The following is a 21,130-nucleotide window of genomic DNA, read 5'->3' on the forward strand; positions in this document are numbered from 1 at the left end:
AAGTGCTGTGTATTAGATCTGTCCATGTACATCACAGTTCCATCTGCGTTACTTTAGAAAAGCTGATTTTAAAAGAAGGCAAAATAACTTCTCTATAAATCACCTATAACTGCAACAAGAAAATGGCCTTAGAAGTTTTATATACTAGAAGTTTTACTTATGTAGAAGCCCACAATTTTTAAGTTTTAACATTATTTTTAAATTAAAAGATGTATTCTGTCTTCTTATCTGCCATCTGTTATACTTTTACTAGCAACAAACAAAAGAACTGATAAAGTCAATTAGGCTGCTTTTCCAGTATTTCAGCTTTTGACTCGAAGTTGCAGCAAGGAAGATATCATAAGGAAACCTACTTCTGGCAAATGCCTGTGCAGTTTTGAAGACAAGTTAAGCTTACACAGTAGAAACCTAAACTACCAAGAAAATTTAAACTTTGGCTTCAAATCCCTTTACACATATCAAAGCAGACAAGATTACTAAATAGATTTAGAGCAAAATGTCTCATAACTATATACATTACTATATAGAATTTACAAACACAATGTACTGCCTTCAAAAATAATAAAAAACTGAATGAAAAAGAAAGGCACTCCAAAGTTTAGTAGCAGCTTCTTTAACACTGCTCCATATTAAAAAGTTCCCTGAACAGAAGAAACAGGGAAAAGAAGCAGAAAGTTCTCAAAGCATACACTTATAAAGAACAAGGTAATCTTGCCCTCTGAGCATCATTAGCTTTATTGGCAGCCCTTCTTGTGATCCATCAGGTGAGCCACTGCAGTGCAAGAGGTTATGGAGGAGTCAATAACTTCAGAGACATGTCCTTCCATTTATGGACTGCATTTTCTCCACTGCATTTCTATTTTTATTTCGAATTAGAGATAGTTTGATACAAAACACTGCTGAAGGTGATAACGAGTTTAATGAATGCTAAATGTCTGGGGGTCAGCAGTGAATCAAGTAAAAGCTCTGCGTAATATAAGAATGTAAATACAGAAGTACTATAGAATGTTAAACATTCAAAAAATTGATGTGAAACAAGTGGTAAAATGTGACAAACTATGAAGGATACTGTTCTCTTGACTTAAGTCAATATTGTATGAAACTCTGCCAGCTGGTATAAATATCCTGCAGTTCAAAACCTCAGAAAAAGCCTTAAACACTTTAGCTGTAAGAACACTTTTCTCTATGTCCCAAATTTTCCTTCTCTATTTGCTATCTGACTTTGTATGGCAAAATAATGCAATTTCAAAGATAGAACAGTGAATCATGGAGGAGATTATTGGCCATCCAACCATTAGTTCTGAAATGTCACATGAGCAGGAAGGTCAGAATTCTGCTCATATTGATACCTGAAGCTCTAAGCACAAGAAGTCATCTACCTAATCCCAGTGGGGTTTTGACCTATCAGGTGATGGGCAAGCAGTGCATCTAAATAACCATATTAATGAAATTTCCCCCTTTAAGTTTGGAATTATAGTAAGAGTGAAAATCAATTCTCTCCGCTTTTCTTAGAGAGATATATATAAAGTGGAGTGAAAGAATTGCCAAAAGATTACTGGAAGGATATGAATTATCTGGTTTATATAAACCTCCAGTCTCATTAAGTACATAAGTTCAATCACAGCTCTCTGATATTCAGAAAGAACAGCCACTATAAGAACTTTCTCAAGTGTCATATGGAATTCTTAACTTCTAATCTTTGCAGTGAAAGTTTAGCTATCTTTGCATCGGTTTATACCAATTTCAGTCTCAACAGGATTTGCTTATGATTAATTCAATCTTGCAAAAAGGTCAGGAGGAACACAGATAGGCAGTTTGGTTTTTTTTAATTACTTAAACTGCATAATGCATTTTTTCTTAATTCCACATAAATGAAGACTCATGCACCACAGAGCACACCAGACAATTGGTGCTGAATTAATGAGAACTATGTGGCCATCTCAGGATATTTAGTCCAGGGTTTAGAAGATAAAATAGTTCCTTTGAGCAGTGTTACAGCAATTAGAAGTATAAAATGAGCTAAAGATCAAAAATGGGAACCAGAAATCATAAAACTCATGTTAAAAATACTAGAATATAAATTGTCATGTTCTAGGTATACGGACTTCTAGTTTGGGTCTTGTGCAGATATCAATTACATTACTTATAAAGTTGCTTGTAAACAACAAGCACTGAAAATTCAAAGTTGAGAAGATCCCACTCTGCAACAACCTTACTCAGATTCAATGTATTTTAAAAAAACAGTCAAAAATCAGTGAAAGAGGATATTGGGAGGAAAAACTGCTGGATAATGCACAAATAATAGATTGAATGCCTACACAGAACTGCACAAGTAAACATACTACCTGGAGAGCCAAGAAATGAAATCTTATTTTCAACTGGTCTTTCAGCTGACTTTTTAAGATAAGAAACAATTAGTAGATTATAAAAAAAAAAATAAATCAATCTTCTCTCTCATATTATCATTCAGGAAAGCGTACAGATTAGTTACATGCTGTAGATAGCTCAGGAAAATTTGGAAAGCATTCTGAATAGTGATAATGCAATTATCTTAGACAGTACAAAAAGCTTTTTTAAATGTCCCTTATTCAAACAAATACAAATGCCAGAAGACAGCATTGTATGTGTTCCCTAAGCAGTTCAAGAGAAAGGGTTTTCTCCTTTTCCAATACTATTCCACATTCTATTGCAGACAAAACTCCACAGTCTGGGTAGTCTTCATTTGAGCAAAAGAACTTAATTACAGAATCTGAAAGACCACTTAAACCACTAGAGAACCCAAGAGCAGACATAAAGTAATTAAACTGATAATAAAAAGTAAGATAAAAAGAAAATATTAGACTGGTTTTTCACATAACATACAGATGTTGAGAACATATTTTAACTAGACAGGAAAGGATATGGAGAGAAGAAAATTATATAATATCTTATAAAAAATGCAAAATGTTTGACTATTAAAAGAAATTGCAGTGATTTATTTTTCAGCATAAATCCCTTACACTTGATATTATCATCCGATTATTATCCTAGAGGGGAGGATGACTGAATGAAATATGAGCAAAAAAAAAGTTAAAATCAGTTATTTTAAACTACTTAGAATTTATCAGTCAATCTATATCAAAATGACACTCTTGTGTTTCTGAATTAGTAAATTTGGCAGACTATGATCTTGAATATTTATGGACCAATGTCCAGAAAAAACATGAAATAGAACATTAACCAATGATGACAACAGACAATTTGGGTATATCAAATAATGTAAAGTCCAGCTGCTTATGTTCCTTTGTATGAAACATGGAAAAAAAAAGTTTTGTTTACAGCATAGAAATGTCTATCTGAAAAATATATGCTGAAGAACATTAATATACCTTTAGAAGTTCTAAATATTATAACCACAAAAGAATATTAAGACTGTTTCACTGAAGGGAGAGTTGTTTAAATGACAAGAAAAAACTACCTATGGAACTCAAATTTAGGCCACTTAAATAAAAATACTGATTACATTTACTGTTCACGACAAAAAAAAAAAAAAGTCCAAAATAGTAATATATATTTCCTATTTAAACCCAACAGAATTCAAAAAGAATAAAATTATTATGGACTATGTTAGCCAGATTAACTGCACTGTAAAGACATTTTAATCATAGCATTTTATGACTAGCATCATGTTGGACATTTCAGTAATAATGGACGAAGAGGCAGAAGTGTCCCATATATAGGTTATTTTATAACTTAGAAAAAGCCATCATATAAACATTTGGTTTATAGAGGCTCCAGAAGTAAGTTAATGTTATTTCCATAAGCCTAAAAGAAGTAACCATGGCACTATTAATCAATCTCAGACAAAACAGAGATTTCTACTGCAAAGTAATTAAGTGGTCAAGATAAAGAATTATATTTATATATATACTTTAGAAAAACTTCTTATGCCATTAGCTTTTCCATTAAATGTCATGTGTGAATGGTAAAGCTACAAATACTGATGTAATTTACTCAGCATTGCCATGGCTTGACAAGCAGGGTTGGGATCATGTGTAAGGCAGGATGGCAACAAACTATGTGCACTTGTTATAGGTAACATTTTTTTTTAGGTAACTATAAACTTAAGACTGGATTACTTATTTTTTTCAAATAGAGATACATTCTTGTTCAGTCAGGTTTCAGATGAAAGAGATCAAATTAGTCCATCCAGCCTGCTAGATACATTAGGAAGCACTTACATTTAAAGCAATATAACTTCTGTCAGCTACGATATTAACTTGTAATAGCACCTCCAAATTCAAAGACTATGACTAATCTTGGGCTAAACCTGCCACACATGAAAAATCAAAGTACCCCCTACCTATCACCCCTACCCATCAGAGCAGAACAGAAAACAGAATGTTTTTGGGGTGATTTTTCTGTGCAGTGTTAAGTACCACTCACAGACAGTGATAGACTATGAACAGATGATTTAAATTATCCATTTTACTTTGAATTCACAGTTGTAGGGAAGCAAGCACAGAGTTTCTATGAATGCCAGTTAGATGACAGGCACTAATGACACTTGAAGCCAGTGTTGCCCTTGTGTTTCTCCTCTGCTCGTGTCTTTTGTGTAACTTGACTTCTCATCAGTGGAGGAGAGAGAAGGAGAAGCATATTGTCACAAATTAACTCAACAATATCCATAATACTTAGTCAGAAATGTTGACAAATACATATTTGCCACAGTTTGCTATTAATATTCTAGAAACTCAAAAGTTTGTTGTGAAGTATCACTTTAACTAGTACCCTGTCAAAACATACATGCTCTGTGAAAACTGAACTTATTAAGGTGCCTAGAAGAAAGCAAAAATGTTGCCTCCAGTACAGTGCAAATGTGATACAGTCCATCCAATGACAGATTATTGACAAATCACCAAGCACATTGAGTCTGCAGAAATATTTTCAATAAGTTCATTCTGATACCTGTTTGAAGGTATTTGTAGTATAGAAAGAAATGTTACTCCACAGAAAATTAGTGCATATGCACATACACATAAAATTCTCCTAAGAAATTTTAGAGAACTTAGCTTCCATTATATATAAAATAATTTATAATGTAAGTAAAATGACAGAAAATACTTCAAAGTTGTAAAAAATACCCTAGTTTTGTATGAAATATTGTAGCATTTGAACGTGCATTCAAAGATTCCACCAATAGATGGCAGAAATGTACAATACTTAAACCAACAAAATCATTGCAAAGTACTGCAAATTTAAGGTGCTAAGAAAGAGACCTTTGAGATGTGCAGATGCACCAAAATACAGTAAATGGTTGCAAAGTTGTTAAGTGCAAAAGTGGTATCCCTATGATTCCGTAATCAGAGGAATTCTTTCTGTCAGTATAACTACATTCCATTAAAACATCTAAGTTTTCCAAACAGGATAAAGTGTTCTACAGATTCAAATATGGTTTCAGGCTGAGCTATTCTGTAGAGGCTACTGCAAGAAAGTCTAAAGGGTATTGAAACAAAAGTTGTTTTCATGTCACAGATTTTTAACTAAAGCTTCACCTTGAAGCACACTTGCTGGAAGGGCAGGTGGTTTCACATCATCACCTTAACTATCTTAATAAGACACCACTTTTTCTCCAAAGCCATCTATCTCCATAGAGGGAAACCAATTTCATTCTCTGACACACCAAAATAGTTGAATTTCTATCACATTTGTTGGAAACAGTCTTTTCAGATTAGGAATTGATACTGAAACCACAAGTCTCATCCAAAATTAATTGAAATGTCTGTAACAGGACCTTGACAGGATTTGAGCAAGCACTGGAAAAAGGATCCCCTTCCACAACCATGCTATCACCACATGAAGAGATTTGTTCTCTATGCTTTGCATGTGGCTACATTTACATCTGCTGTCTTCTTTTCCTCACTATAGATCTCAAATTGTTTTCTGGAAAAACAGCACAGCATCAGCAGCAACCTAGACTAAAAGGGATGTAAGGGAAGAAGGATGAAGAAAAAAATTTTCAATATAATAGAATTTACTAGGAATCAGTTTCTATTGCTTGAAATTTTGTTCAGTAGAATAGATGACGCATATGGTCAGGAAAAGGAAATGGATTGTTTAATACATCTTTTCTACCTTTAATTTCTGGGATAGTATCAAATTCATATATTAGATTCTATTTAAATCACTGTAGTTCTTGTAGGCTGATTGTTTCTCATTCACATGTCCTTGTAAATGTGAAGCTAAGATCATATTTTTCATGTTTAATCTTCCTCTAACAATACCATCCTGTCAAGGCAATTTATTCCAATACAGTCAGCTCGTAAGATCAATATTTCCTTTTTTATAAGCATATAAGTACATGATAAAAGGTATTTCAGTTACTTGAAGTGCCTCTGCTATCACAGAAGATAGAATAACAGTTTTAACTGGTGTGTAGAGTGTTGGTAAATCATAACTAAACAAAATTGGAAGATGTTCACTTGTTGCAGGGCTCTCCAACTTGTCAGACTGCAAGCTATCCAAAGAAAAAAAGATCTGAATCTGAAACTTAGCTAGGATACTCATATCATGATGACTTTGTATTAAAAAAATTAGTTTTACCATGGCATTATTTCTCCAATTGCAAATTTTTTTCTGTCCAAAAACCTTTCTAGCATACCTACACTTAAACTAGAAAGACAGTATACAGACTCAACAATGCACTGAAATAATTTGGTTAAAATTCACTGTCAAAATAGCTCAAGAGCCAGAAGCTCCATCCCTTCTATTATCATTCTTCCCTTGGGAAGATTCTCTCCGCAACACAGAATCCTGCACTTGAAGTGGAGAACTGTCCTATCACTACAGAAAGTTTCTTGTACAGCATTGTGCAAGCAATATTTATGATTTTATAAAGCAGGATTTTAGTTTAGGAGCAGGTATCTACACAAACGTTATTGTTTGCAAAACAGTGTTGGAAAAATGTCATGGGGATCCAGATGTAAATGAATGTCAGAAAAAATACTGATGTTTCTATCTGCACAGTTTTTAAGACAGAGAATAAGAAATTTTTATACAGCATGATTTATTAAAACTTTCTTCCCTACCTCTACTTCTCCCATTTTTTCAATAATATGCAGAACTTTCCATATGCCAGATGCATTCTTTTCATGTGCTTCCTTTCCTTATGCTATTCTGTGGTAGCAAAAAAGATAACCTAGGAATTCTTTCTGAAGGATTTATCAAATCCAAAAATTTTATATTTTGCAGGTTTAAAGTGCTGTTTTGCCTTCAGCTTTACTTTAGACATTGATCACAATACCATTCCTAGAAGTCTTTTAATGGAAAAGCATACTCTGATCTGTCTTTCAATACTGAATGTTGTTTGCATACGGAATCTAGGTGAATGATTAGATTTCAAATAACAGCTTTTATGAATATGATTGCAAATTTCATTCATATACAGCATTTCAAGATACAAAAATACATATTATGAAAAACTGAATCCAAATAGTAGCAGGGAAAGTGGAAGGCTTCACATACTAAGAGCGACATAACAGCTGAATGGTAGCATTTCTGAACCAGCATAAGAAGAGAAAAAAAACACTGGCTTTCCACTATAGCACATTACAGATGACACATTCAGATCACATTTCCTCTGCTATGCTTTGCATCTTTCTATAAGCATTTAGTGCTCTGAAGACAAAGTTTATTTTTTATTTAGGATGGTTTGTTTTCTTTTTTAAATCTGCTTAAACCGTGTGTCTGTACTGTCACTCATTAGTTAGCTAAACCAGGACAGTTCTCATGAAATTGGGAGCCGCATTGGTGATTTTGATTCTGTCTACTGCTTCAATGAACTCATCACAGCTGACTGACACGAATCAGTAATGAAACAAACTGGAAAGACCCTAATCCACAATACCTTCCAGATGTTGTATTGTATTTGGGCTCCTAAACTATTTTGAAATTTAAAGCATACAAAGGAAACCTGCTAAATCAGTAATAAATTTTGAAACGTACAAATAATTACTGGGATACAGCAAAGTCCAAACCTGTTAAATGATTTTCACATTGCCTAACATTAAGGACTTTGTATTTACTTGCCTTGCTAAAAGGCAAACCTACCTTCAAATCCTACCTACAGAGACAACTGGTGCAGAAACCATAACTTACTTGTTCTGAGTCACAAGGATCTCTCTCCCTGAATTACAAAAGATATATAAAAGGAAAAGGTAAAGTAGGCATCTAACCATCTAACCTCAAACTGTAAATAGTATGGTCTAAACATCCTCCCTTCCCCTCTAGTCACACACTCAATCCTACCACTGTATTACCTACAAGTATGTCCCAAGTATTTGAGCTCCACAGACAGCAAATTTTGCCATCTCTTTAAAAGGTGTAAAGGAATATACAGTCTTCATTAACATGCTTCAGTGTATTTTCTTAAAACTTCTTTCATCACAGCTTCTCAAAATAATATAACTTGCTGATCTAAATTAAAGCTATGTTAGGAACCCAAATAATTCAAATTTTTGAATTAGTGAATTATTTCACTAAGGATGATTTCTCTAAAGCGAAAACCCCCTTGGAAGCAGGTGCAAAGCTAAAACATTTTAAATAAGTCACTCCTAAGCTGACTACATTAAAAAAGCCTAATTTTTTTTGTCTAAGTGGATGATAAATGTCTCAGGAGGATTCCGTGAGAAAATAGGTGAAGTGGGACTATAAAAAAGAAATAAAAAAAAGGTGATACTGGTGTAATTAAGAGATATGGAAATCCTTTCAACCCCATGAATAAATATAAGCAAAATGCTTAACTCTTCCTGCAAAATGACAAAAATCTTGTAAAAAATATCCAGCAGAAACTGCCAAATGTGCAAACTCTCTCATTATCCCTGTCAGCACTGTTAGTTAGATTGCTGTGTCACCATGAGTCAGTCAATTATGCAGTCACTTTCATAAAGGGTATTCATCCCAAATAATTATCTCTTGGCCTCATTTCCCAGAGTTTGTGGTCTTGCTATTTTCTCATTTCATATTCCTTTTCAATGGATGCTGTGATTCTATTTATTCTCTTAGACAGCCTTCATCTCCAAGGATTTCAACCTCAAAGTTTTAGAAAACTGATACATCGCATTCAAGTGTGAAACTGCATCCCCTTAATTCACATAATGCAAAGAATCTGAGATTAAATTATAGCTACTGAAATCAGCAATTTTCTTTTAGACATAGGCGTGGTTTTTATTTCCATACTTCCTTTTTAAATCTTATTTTCTATTCCAATATGGAAATGTATGACATTTTCTCTTTCAAAAAGCCTTACTTAGTTTCTCATACATGACAGAAGTATGTGAGAAAAACGGTATAATCATATGAGAATGTATGGTGGTATTTTCTGGCTGTTTTACCGCTTTCTTCTCTGGTATACTAATAACCACTGATACATATAATATGACCTTTATCGTGGTATACATTTATTAATCTTTTTTTCATAAAACAGTAATTCATCAATAATTTTTGTATTTTTAAACTTCCATATAAAGTTTAAAATATTGTAAGACTATTTAGACTCTCTGTTTTACTTTCCTTTGCACGTGAAACATTTAAAATAACCACTCTTCAGTTTTCAGGGACAATGACTGCCTGTATTTCTGGAGAAATTAACTGTCAAACTGTGACATTTCATACATTGTCTAAAGGCACTGCATTCACGGAATACACCGTTTTTAGGACGTTTTCTCTGAATAAAAAATTCCAAATTTCGACCTTCATTTTACCTAATGAGAGAGCATATGCAATTTGTACAAGAAACTTCATATGTCACATTCTGGATGTTCTTCAATTGATTTGTCCTCTCTGTTTCATTTTGTATTCCCTTTTACATGTGGCATACTTTTTCTAATGCATTCCTTGCAGTCCAATACAAGTGTCAAGTGTCTAAACATATCTCCCAAATTTGTTGCTCCAGTGGATTTAAAATTCAGCCACGTTGGCTCAAAAAAATGCAATGAAAACTTGTTGATTTCATTGTTGACAATGATTCACAGCAATCCAGTTCAGTGAATGAATGGTTAGGATCACCTGTTCAGGTTACAAGCTGAGACAACTACATCAAATTCACTGTTTTATAAAACAGACTCATGTTACACAGTACTTCCAAGCTGGAGTTCTACACCACTTAGAGTAGGAGATTATATTAATGAATTATGAACAAAATGGACAAGTAATTTTTCTGATAAACCCCACCTTTCCACTGAAATAGCACATTCACTGTAAAAACAACTTTGTCATATTATTCTTCTGTTTACACAATGATGCAAAATGAAAAAATTCTCCATCAAAATGTGCAAAGTTTCAGTAATTTTATAACAGTTATTAAAAGGAAAAATTATTTTACTTACCAAGCCAACTTCTGTTTAAATATACTGACACAAACACTGGAGGGACCGTGAAGAAATCTACCACTGAGTTAACTTCTAGCCAAAACCATAGCTTGTCATTGGCTGCTATAAACTGGAGGGAAAAAAAAAAAGAGGAGGAGAGATGAAAGAATCAGATTATGCTCACGTTGATTGCATGTATGTGAAACATTTTCTGTTCTAAAATCCTAAACTCAAAAGTTAGTGTCGTAATTGATGTTTTAAGTCAGTCCAGACAAAACATGTCTCACTAGAAAAAAGTTTGTATTGTGTATTGCTTGATTGCTTAATACATTGGTATTAAAATAAAAGGTCTAACTGAAGAGATAGATCATACATGTGATCAGTTGTAATATCTATGCTAAAAAATATTTTTCCACATTTATTAACAATGTATCAGTATTATTAGAGAAGTATAGGCAAGTAGAAAATATTTCGAAGTATATCACCTTTCCTCTAGCACACCAAATGTACTGGTAGCAGTCTCATCACGCATTTGCTGTTCACAGGTTTCCAAATACATAACAGTTTACAAAGAGTCCTATTATCATCTGTCCAGAGGAGATCACCAGGATGACTCGTACAAGGAGTCAGGACAGCACCAGCACTGCAGTCCTTTGAACTGTGCCATAAACGTGGTCATTCCTGTCTCCTGACTATGAAATCAGCCTAGGGAAAGTGGTAAACTTAGATGCCAAGGACATCATAGATACAGCTTGCCTCTGTGCTTAAATAAGGTCAAACTATTATTCCCATTTGAATAATAAAACATAGAAATATGAAATTTAAATATACAAATAAATATAAAACTTTAGTGCATCATGAAGACATTTACAGGAGCAGTTTTACTCATTTAAGTTTTGAAACTTTGACTAACACATTTAAAAACAGTGCTTATATTTTTTGAGTTAAAGAGAATAGTCATTGTGTTTCTTTCAAAACAAATACAGACAATCTCTATTTCATTCACTTTATTTCCTTGCTTAGAAATACTTTAAAACTTTGACAGAATAAGTTTATGGTGCATACCAACTTTGCTGGAATGCCAGATTAAATATTTGCAAAGGAGACTGTACTGATGTCAAAAATGTTGAAATCATATTTAAAAATAAGACCAACAACATGAGCAGCATTTGCTTCAGAGAATACTCAAAACAGAAAATAAATTGATATTTTGCTAGTCTGTATTACTCAATATCAATGTTCCAGCATGAAAACAGATCAAAAATATCCAGTTTCAGCAGAAGATTTCTATTCCCTTTTGTTAAATTTAGAAGTAGCCAGAATATTTGAAAGTAAAAGCTTTTTAAGATGTCAGATTAATATTTTCATAACTTACAATATATGTTCCAATCATAATTTTTTCTTTCCATAGGGCACAAGCTTGAGGCTTTCAAACAAATTAAAGTCAATGAAAACGAAGTCTGTTGACTGTAAAGGTCACTTATACTTTTCTGTGTAAGTACTGCAACATTTATTTATTAGGTAATTAGCAACTAGTAAAAGCCTATTTCATTACAGAAGCAATCCTACCATGCTTGAAGAGATGTTATCTTTTAAAAGCACTAGAATAATTCTGTCCCTTTCAAAGAAGGATTACTGCCACACTTTCCTTTTCTCTGCCAGACCCTATTGCTTGATAATATGCTAACTCATGCAGTTTGGACTTAGTCTTCATCAGAAGTTTGAAGGCTTCATTTCTGAGCTCTCACATAGTTGGACACTAGCCAACAAAGATTTTAAAATGGATATATGTGTGTTTGAACACAAATATCCTCTATAACTGAAGATATGGCAATATTTACGTGATTTTGAGTTGCAACATAATTTCGAGGAGAACAGATGGAAAAGGATGAGATTCTAAAATATTTCTTCAAAATCTTTAATTTGCCAGTGAGTCCTCACAGGAGATATTTATCAGAGGAAAAAACTCCTAAACCACTAAAATACCTAAAGATATGAGATGTTTATTGCATAAGTAGCAAATTCATTATTGATCCAATTCTTGTGTCCACACAACCAAGCGTTATGTTTTCCTCAGAAACTACTGTTTAGTTCATCGGAACTTCTTGGAGATCTGAAGGTACATCTATGTTAGCATTTTAACTTAGATAAGGAATATCAATCTGAAGTGAATCCTTATCATTCGCACTTGCCATAGCCTCAGTTTGCATCACAAAACAGTTTTGGATAACACAAGAATTTATTTTGCTTGAAACTAAAACTGAAAAAATGAGTTCTGGCAGTGCATCTCACTCAACTGCTAAAGTGCATTCAGTCCACAGGACCAGGGGACAGTCTACAGAGCTGTCTCTCTTTCGAAAAACATACAGTGCAGACATGAAAGTATTAGCATCAGCTCTCAGTATCCTCTCTCTTGTTGTGCTTGCTCTACTTCTTGATAATGTAACCTAAGTTACTGCTTTGAGTAAGAGTGGACAATATGTAACTTTAATTCTTTTGGTAAGAAGATACAACCTTATTACCAGCACAAAATTTACGAAGGATTTGGATACTTCTAAAAAAGGATTCTTGGAGGTTCACAACTACCATGCATTGAATCCATTATGTTAAAAAGTTAACCTACATTGCAGGCCTTATGGATGTCTACTAAAGCCCCACCTTTAAGAATTAGGGGCTATCACACTGTATGCTTTTAAAATACAGCTTAGAATGCATACATAGTAGTGTAAATAGTGAAGGAATTTATCTATAGCTAAAGGATAAACACTGCCTCTAGACTAGGTGATGAAATAACCTAGATTTGCAATATAATTCCTTACTGTATCTTCAGAAAAAGTTGGTTAAATTGGTCAGAAGTGAAATAGAAGGAACTCAACTATCATTGTGACAAAGGGGTTACTGTGATTCAGGAACAAAATGGACAAAGAAAGACCAGGAGGCAATATTTGTATCAAATTTAAAAACCAATGTAGCAGGCTTTCCGTTCACATGATGTTTTCCTTGTAGTTCTGTTAGGTTTGAGGGTTTTTTCACTAATTTTCCAATTAAGAAGCAAAGATGGTTTTCAAAGAGTATTAAAAAAAACCCCAAACCCACAACCAAACGAAAAAAAGCCAAACTGACATCTTGAATTGCAAGCATTACTAGCCCAAAGTTTATTAAATGCCTACCTGTTTCAGATGTACCAACTTTTAGATCTGCAACAGCATTACCGGATTTGGAGAAAGTGATGAGTACAGTCTAAGGTTCTGTGTTTCAGCATATTGACTTGTATTTATTTATAGCTTCTACAAAGCACCCATTAGCAGTCTGGGAAAGTGGATGTGTACAAAACTGAACACAGCAGCTCTAGCAGGTGTTATCTCAACCTTTGACTGCCAGAGACATATCTAACAGCAGAGGAACAGATCAACACCGGTTTTGCTGAAGTAGTTATCACACCACTGAGAACAATGAAACTAGATTCGATGTCACTGACCAGCACTGAACTGTTACAGTTTTCACTTTCTATCACATGAGAACAGTCTGGGACAGCTTCACTTACAAACTATTGGTCTCCTTGGTGATCTTAGATTCTTCTTATTACCTAAATGTTCCAAATGAAATGCTTTGATCCTGCATTTTAGAAATTAGCTTAATTCTGTCCAGCCATTGCAGAGTCAAGCCGCATTCAAAGACTCTCCCTGCCTCATGCTGTCAAAGACACACACACTACTTACACGCAAGCCGAAGTAGAGTAGGAAGAACACATTGAAAGCCATGTCGATCTGTAATGTGAAATCTTTGTAGAAATTCTGGCAGGATTCTATTGGGCTATTTGAAACAAAAAGAAATCAGAATAAATTGTCAGTATATGAGTTTGTATTCTGCTGAGAATTTTAGGCATTTCATTAAAGACCTTGATTCAGAAATAATTTTTCTGTTTTCCAGTCGTTTACAAGATAGAAGCAAGCATTTCAAAGGAATTATTTCATTCATTCAGTTAGTCATTCATACAGTGTTTATATTCACCTATTCAGGTAATATCTGAGAGTTAACATGCAGATACCCTTAGGAAAGGACAAGCAGGAGTATACCTCAGGATTCCTTAACCCCACATTAACCCTTAAAGAACTGACTTCTTTCTAAAGGAGACACACCTATGATACTTTAGGAAAAACCCTAACAAGCACACAGCTACTGTGAAACATTACATGCTTTTAATTAATGTCATAATATAAAACCTTTAACAAAAAAGTAGTTGCTTAGGAATACATTACCCATGAGCAACCTGAGGTACTTAGTCTTGTAGAATCCCTTGTTTATAAGAAGTTGGTTGGTCTTTTTTTCTTTTTCTCACTTCTTTTTTTTTTTTTGTATGGTTATTTAATGTACTTTATGTACAGTACTATGAACTGAGTAGAAAAGCAGCATAGCCCATTGGTGAAATTAAATAACAAAATAAATTGAAGAATTTGAAGCAGTACTCTAAGGGTTAATTTCTGCATGCAGGTTATTTAAAATACCCTTCTGTGTGTCAAGCAGCCATTGCAAATTATAGCTTATTATATTATGCTTCATTTAACAGTGGGACAGATCCAAAGCTTACTCTATACAAACTGGTACTTTATAGATATACTTTTATCTAAAGAAGGCAAAAACTTCCACAAGTATCATTAGTGATTTATTTGTGAAGTTTCTAAAATAGGTTTTTGAAGCCACAGTCCAATACTGTAGTTACAGACCAACGTGAAAATCATGTCCCAATATATGCTGATGTATATGCTATATATACATAATGTCCCATCATATATATACTATATATACATAGTGTCCCATCATATATACATACATATACACACATATATTGCAAATGATCATGTGTTCATCACAACTAGAATAAACAGGAAACTAGAACGCAGATCATTTGATCATTTGGAGCCCTAGAAAATATCCTTTTAGAAAAGCAGAAATTTGTTGGCTTTCCAGGTCAAATAAATCACTGAATGTGAATTTAATACCAGTTAGTATAGCAGTAGCTCTGCAAATATAATGCTAGACTGCTCAACAAGCAAGATTCTATGCATTATGAATGTCATATATATACCTAATTAAAGGCATAAAGGATACTGTCTGGACTACCAGGTCATTACACATGCAGCCAAATTTTCCATTCCTTGTATACATTACAGGTCAAACAAGTTAAGTACAGCATGCCCTCTCCTCTCTTTAGATGCATGAATGTATACAGTAAAATTCTTCTTAATGTACAGTAGCTTTATATTTTAAGAAGCTTCAGTGCTATAGGAAATTTTATTAAAATAGTTTTTCAAAGGCTATTTGCAAAACCATCGAACTTGAGACATTTTTGTTACACTTCAAATAAAACTGATTTACACAAGCAGGCAAAAGGCAATAGAAGCCAAATGTCAACATACAGCACAGCAGACAGTACCTCATACTTTACAAATATAGCTTTAGCTACAAGAACAGTGGATGTAATCTGAGAACCCAACTGGATCATTTTCTTTATGGCATTATTGAGAGCAAAGGATTTTGTCAAAATAAGGTAGATTACATACTGAGTCACTATGCACCCTACCAAAAGATATCACAGGAAGTACTGTGGAAGCAGAATCAACAGCCCTGCACCAACACAGAGGCTGGGACTCCCAATTCCAGGTTAGGTTCCTGCAAAAGCTGCAGAAATTCACTGGAGCTACTGAACTGCAGGGACTTATAACTAGGATAGAGAGCTCTTCTTTTCCACAGTTATTTGGTACTTTTCACAATTGTCAGATAAGGTCAGCTAAGGTTGCAGCTAACAGCTGTACTCTTGTGTCATTGCCCTTTACAAAACCCTACAAGACCTGACAAATTAGCTAATGCATAATACATTTTCATCTTGTTTGCAAAACACTTAGCACAGTAGACCACAATTCTGATTTGGGACTCTTGTTCACCTAAAACCAGAACTGCTATTTCTGCTAGTCATACCCTTAAATCTTCCCTCACTTCAGAGATCAAGACTGTCTCAATTTTTAAGTTATCCATTTCAAAGACAAACACAACATCCTTTCCTTTTTACTTTAAATGATGACTTTGTCAGAAAGGCATGCCACTGAAGAAATTATTCTTCAGTTTAGGTATTTTTTTGTTTTCATCAGTAGCTCACATTTGAGTTGAGATAAAAATATAGCCACTGATGTTTATCATTGAACCATTCAGTCTGCTGTAGATAGGAAGCCAATTTAAAACTCATCTTTACACCAAGTTTCCCAAAACCAGAAGTGCTATAGTTGTTAGAGTTCCAGACAGTAGTCTACTGGGCTCTCTAAGACTAATAATATATTCTATTTTTTATATTAAAATCACATAGCATGTCCTATGGGATTAGACCCCTTTAGGGCAGCAGAGGTTTCAGCTTTAAGAAGGCAACAGACTGTTAGAAATGTTTTTATTCTTCTTCCACATAAGCATGGTTTCACACATTTATACTATAAAAAAACAGGAGAAACTACAATAAAATCAGTGAAATACCACACTAGCGATGACAGGAAAGATTTAATATAACTGGATAAAAATTATAGTAACAATGTAACCCTAAATGCAATGGACTTCTCCCCCCGAAAAAGTGGCAGGATCAATAGTCCAACAACTACTGGACAGTGGGTGAATGAGGCAGCTAGGGATGGCAGCCCACCAGACCTGTTTTTCTGAACAGAGAAGGACTGGTGGGTGATGTGATGGCTGGAGGCCGTCTTGGGGAAAGCGATCACAAAAGTAGTTTCTGATTCTTGGAGAAGTCACGAGGAGAATCAGCAGAACTGCTACCTTGGACTTCTAGAGAAGGCAGATTTTGGCCTATTTAGGAAACTGGTTGAGTGAGTTGCTTAGCAGGCAGTTCTGAGGGGCAAAGGAAAGCTAGAAACATTTTAAGAAGGAATTTTAAAGGTGCAGAAGCAGGCCATTCCCATGTGCTGAGAGAGAAACCGGTAGGGAAGAAGATCAGCCTGGCTGAACAGAGAACTTTGGCTTTAACTCAGGAATAAGAGTGTATCACCCTTGGAAGAAGGGACAGATAACTCAGGATGGCTTCAAGGATGTTGTGAGGTTATGTAGAGAGAAAAATGGAAGGGCCAAAGCCCAGCTAGAACTTAATCTAGCTACTGGTGGAAAAGACAATAAAAATGTTTCTAGAAACATATTAACAACAAAATGAGGGCTAAAGGGAATCCTCATCTCTTATTGGATGTGGGGGAAACATAGTGAAAAAGGATGAGGAGAAGGTTGAGGTACTGAATATCTGCTTTGCATCAGTCTTTAATAGCAAGACCAGTTGCTCTCTGGGCACCCAGCCTTGTGAGCTGGAAGACTGGGATGGGGAGCAGAATGAAGCCCCCACAATCCAAGGGGAAATGGTCAGCAAACTACTACACCATTTAGACACAATTCTATGGGGCCACAGAGAATCCAGCCAAAGGTACCGACAGAACTGTCAGAAGTGCTCACCAAGCAACTCTCCATGAGATAATCTATGTCACAATGCAATCACTGCCCTTATGATCACACAGAAGTGAGGAGAAGGAGTTCTATGTTCATTCTGACTTTAGACCAGCTTTGCAGTCATAGTGACATCTATCTGGATGATTTTACATAAAATGTTACCCACAGTAACAGGAAAGGTTTCGTACACCCAATACAGCACTTGGAACAGCTGTCCAATATGCAATTTATACTTCTCTATTCTTAGGTAAGGAAGTGGACTCTTGTATTTTGGTACATCATGTCAGTCTGCTCCTAATGGTTTTTTGTCTCTTTTTTTTTTCCCCTTTTTAATGACAAGCTTCACAAAGATGAAGATAGGTGCTAGTTTTTATCTATGTATAATTTTAAAAACGAAATGGAAATTTTTAATTTTATATTAATCTAGTTAAACTACTGTTTTGAAGATAAGAAGTTCTATGTAAAACTTTCATAAACCACCAAAGAAGAAATTTACTTCTACTGTAAATTCAGGAAAATACTGATGTTAATATTACCACAGCTGCTACAGCTTTGGATCTTTAAGAAGCTACTAAAACTTTTAGAAATTCAAAGAGTTTTTCTAATTTACAATTTTAGTTTTTGGAAGTAAGCAAATTTGTTTTCTTAATGGTGGAGGAAAAGCCAAATCCATTATTGAAATTAGATAAAAATATACTTTAATTCTTAATATCAATAAAATAAAATATAAAACCTAAAAATTGATAATATGAAAAATTAGGAAGATTTTATTTCTCTTGTTCATGACAGTTTTTAGACTGCACAACAGTACATTATATGAAAAACCAGTAAAATGTGCAGTTTCTATCAGACAGAATGTCCATTGATGAAAGTGAAAGTTAAATTAAATTACAGCTATGTATGGAAATACCAGCTGATGCTGCTAAAATATAAACAACACAAATGAATAAATAATTGAGAGAAACCACTCATTATTTAGAAGCTCATTAGTATCTCATCATTTGAAGACATTCCATTCACTTCACCCTTTCAAATTGTATTTCAATGCAATTAACCTGTATTAATTTGGGTATGTGAATTTTCTTTGTTCATAAAACTGTTTATAGTGGTCCTTTTTTTCCAAAATTCTTTTGTTTTGCTGGAAGCTCCTCTGTAATACTGAATTCTCTAAAGTTTATTTCTAGAACAAATGCAATTTTATCAATTCTAGAGTAAAAAAATAAATTTCACATAAATTTGATATGACAGTGTCCATTTATATTCCTTTAACACATATTTTTAACAGTACAGCAAAAAGGAAATCAAGGGGGTTAGGTTAGGCTTTTTAACTGTGTTTCAGTGATGTAGCACTAAGTAAAACTATGGAAAAGCTACATATATCATTTAGTAAAAGCAATTTTCATTCAGTGCAGAACTTCTCCCTTTAACTATGGTTTTGTTGTACAGCTCAGAAAGGATTAAGTTAAAATCTTCTTTACTGAAACTGGCATGAACATACAGCAAAATTATTAACACAGATGCCTATCAAATGTATACCTAGGGAAACAAACACCATCGTTAAATCACCAAGACTAAATAAGAAGCAAATATGTCAAACATCTCAAAGTGATACGTAATTTTTCTTACTTCAAATGATTTTATTAACCAACTGAGTCTCACAGAAAGAAAAAAAATGTTTTGCAGTATGTATATTCATCTTCTAAATGCAAGATGCCTTCTCATTTTAGGAGGCCTTTCTTTGAGTCACAGCATAATAAAGTTTTTGATGGCAAATAACTTCTAAATTACTTGACTCTCCCTTGACATGATGTGATGTGCCACCTGGGAACCTTTTGCTATTAGCACTTTCAATGAACACTGCAGGATATGCAGGAAGAGTTTACTTGGTTTCCTTCCCAAAAAGGAAGGACAGCCAGCTGGATCAGAACAAGGCATTAGTGAAGGCAAAAAGACTCACTTTGGCCAGAGAAGAAGTGCCATGTACTCTGCTGTCACAGCATTAAGTCTTGGGTCCGTAAAACTCTATGGGACCATTACATCACTAGTTATAGACATGTCTCTGAGGTTCTGTGTGTCTGGAGACAGTGAGTGAAAGAGGAACAACCTCTTTCTCACTGAATTTTGCAGACAGTTATGACCTGATAGCCGAGAACGATGATGTGACCATTTCTTGTATCTTCTTATATTATTACTGTTAAAGATACATTTAAATTCTATTTGAGCGCTTAACCTCCTACATCTAAATCCTTCACTAACAGTTTCTCCTATGCACACACACCCCCAGATAACTTACTGCTCCTAACATGTTTCAGTGTCAAATCCTGGAGCTTCTTGGGGCTTTGTCAAGTATTTTTTTTCAATTCTCTATTCTGACTCTCCTTTGCTTAGTTCCTTTTGAAAATGCTTTGATGATCTGTCTTGGTTCAAACCACCACATGATCTTAGGCTCATACACATTAAGCTGTCTTTGAATTACATCAACAGTCAGAATCCTCTTTGTTCAATTTTTAAGTAAATAAGCAAAATATAAATTTGATCAAAATAAACCATGAACTGTCAAATAACGTGAAATAAAGCTATCTTTTAAGATTTCTTAGACTATTGTTTAAACTATGCCTTATAAAAAAAAACCAAGGACAATGCCAGTGTCTATCCTTATTTCCCTTTCCTAATTCCTATCACAGTATCTTCTGTTATTCTTTAAAGTCAGACAGATCACAAGCTGGCATTAGAATATTACCCTTTTATTTCTAACCTAATTAAAAAAATGCATCATGACTCATCTGTTCTGCAGATGCTTTCTACAACTAAGTACCTCTGTATAATCTCCCTAGCCCATAGGGGAACCTGGACAAGCTTTTAGACTAATTTGGGGTAAAATGAACAGGTTTCCTTATCCTTCTTCAAAAAAAAAAATTCCAATGTCAGAAGAAACAAGGAAGAACAAATGCAGATCAATCACTATTAGGTTAAAATATATTAAATATATTAAATACATAATTAAAACAGCATCATTTAGTAAAGATTTTTCTCAGAACCAGAGATTTTTATATTTTTTTCTTATGATTTTTCCACTTTTCTGGATCACATCATAAAGAATGGAGCTTAGAAGTTCAGGTTGTTTTCATTTTCCCCTTTGAATGTTAACTTACTTTAAATTAAAGATATATTTAAACGCTGTGACTTGGCAGTTTTTAATGCAAAATTAATTCAGTTTAGAAACTAAGATAGAGAAGGATTTCCATTGGGAAAAAAAGAAAAGCTCTTAATTTTAACTTCTGTCACATTCATGTATAAAA

At 34.1% G+C, this 21,130-nt stretch overlaps 1 protein-coding gene across 36 annotated transcripts in view; it reads right to left on the minus strand.

Annotated features, from left to right (window-relative positions):
* KCNMA1 (potassium calcium-activated channel subfamily M alpha 1) overlaps window positions 1-21,130 on the minus strand; it is a 463,622-nt gene that overhangs the window by 178,200 nt on the left and 264,292 nt on the right. For all 36 annotated transcript variants that reach the window (XM_032695589.1, XM_032695577.1, XM_032695576.1 and 33 more), the window contains 2 exons: window positions 14,066-14,159; window positions 10,365-10,476 (listed from right to left, as the gene is read on the minus strand). In XM_032695589.1, the coding sequence (XP_032551480.1) occupies window positions 10,365-10,476; window positions 14,066-14,159 (206 nt within the window). The remainder of the gene's footprint in view (window positions 1-10,364; window positions 10,477-14,065; window positions 14,160-21,130) is intronic.

This window comes from Chiroxiphia lanceolata, chromosome 8, assembly GCF_009829145.1.
Source record: "Chiroxiphia lanceolata isolate bChiLan1 chromosome 8, bChiLan1.pri, whole genome shotgun sequence".
NCBI lineage: Eukaryota > Metazoa > Chordata > Aves > Passeriformes > Pipridae > Chiroxiphia > Chiroxiphia lanceolata.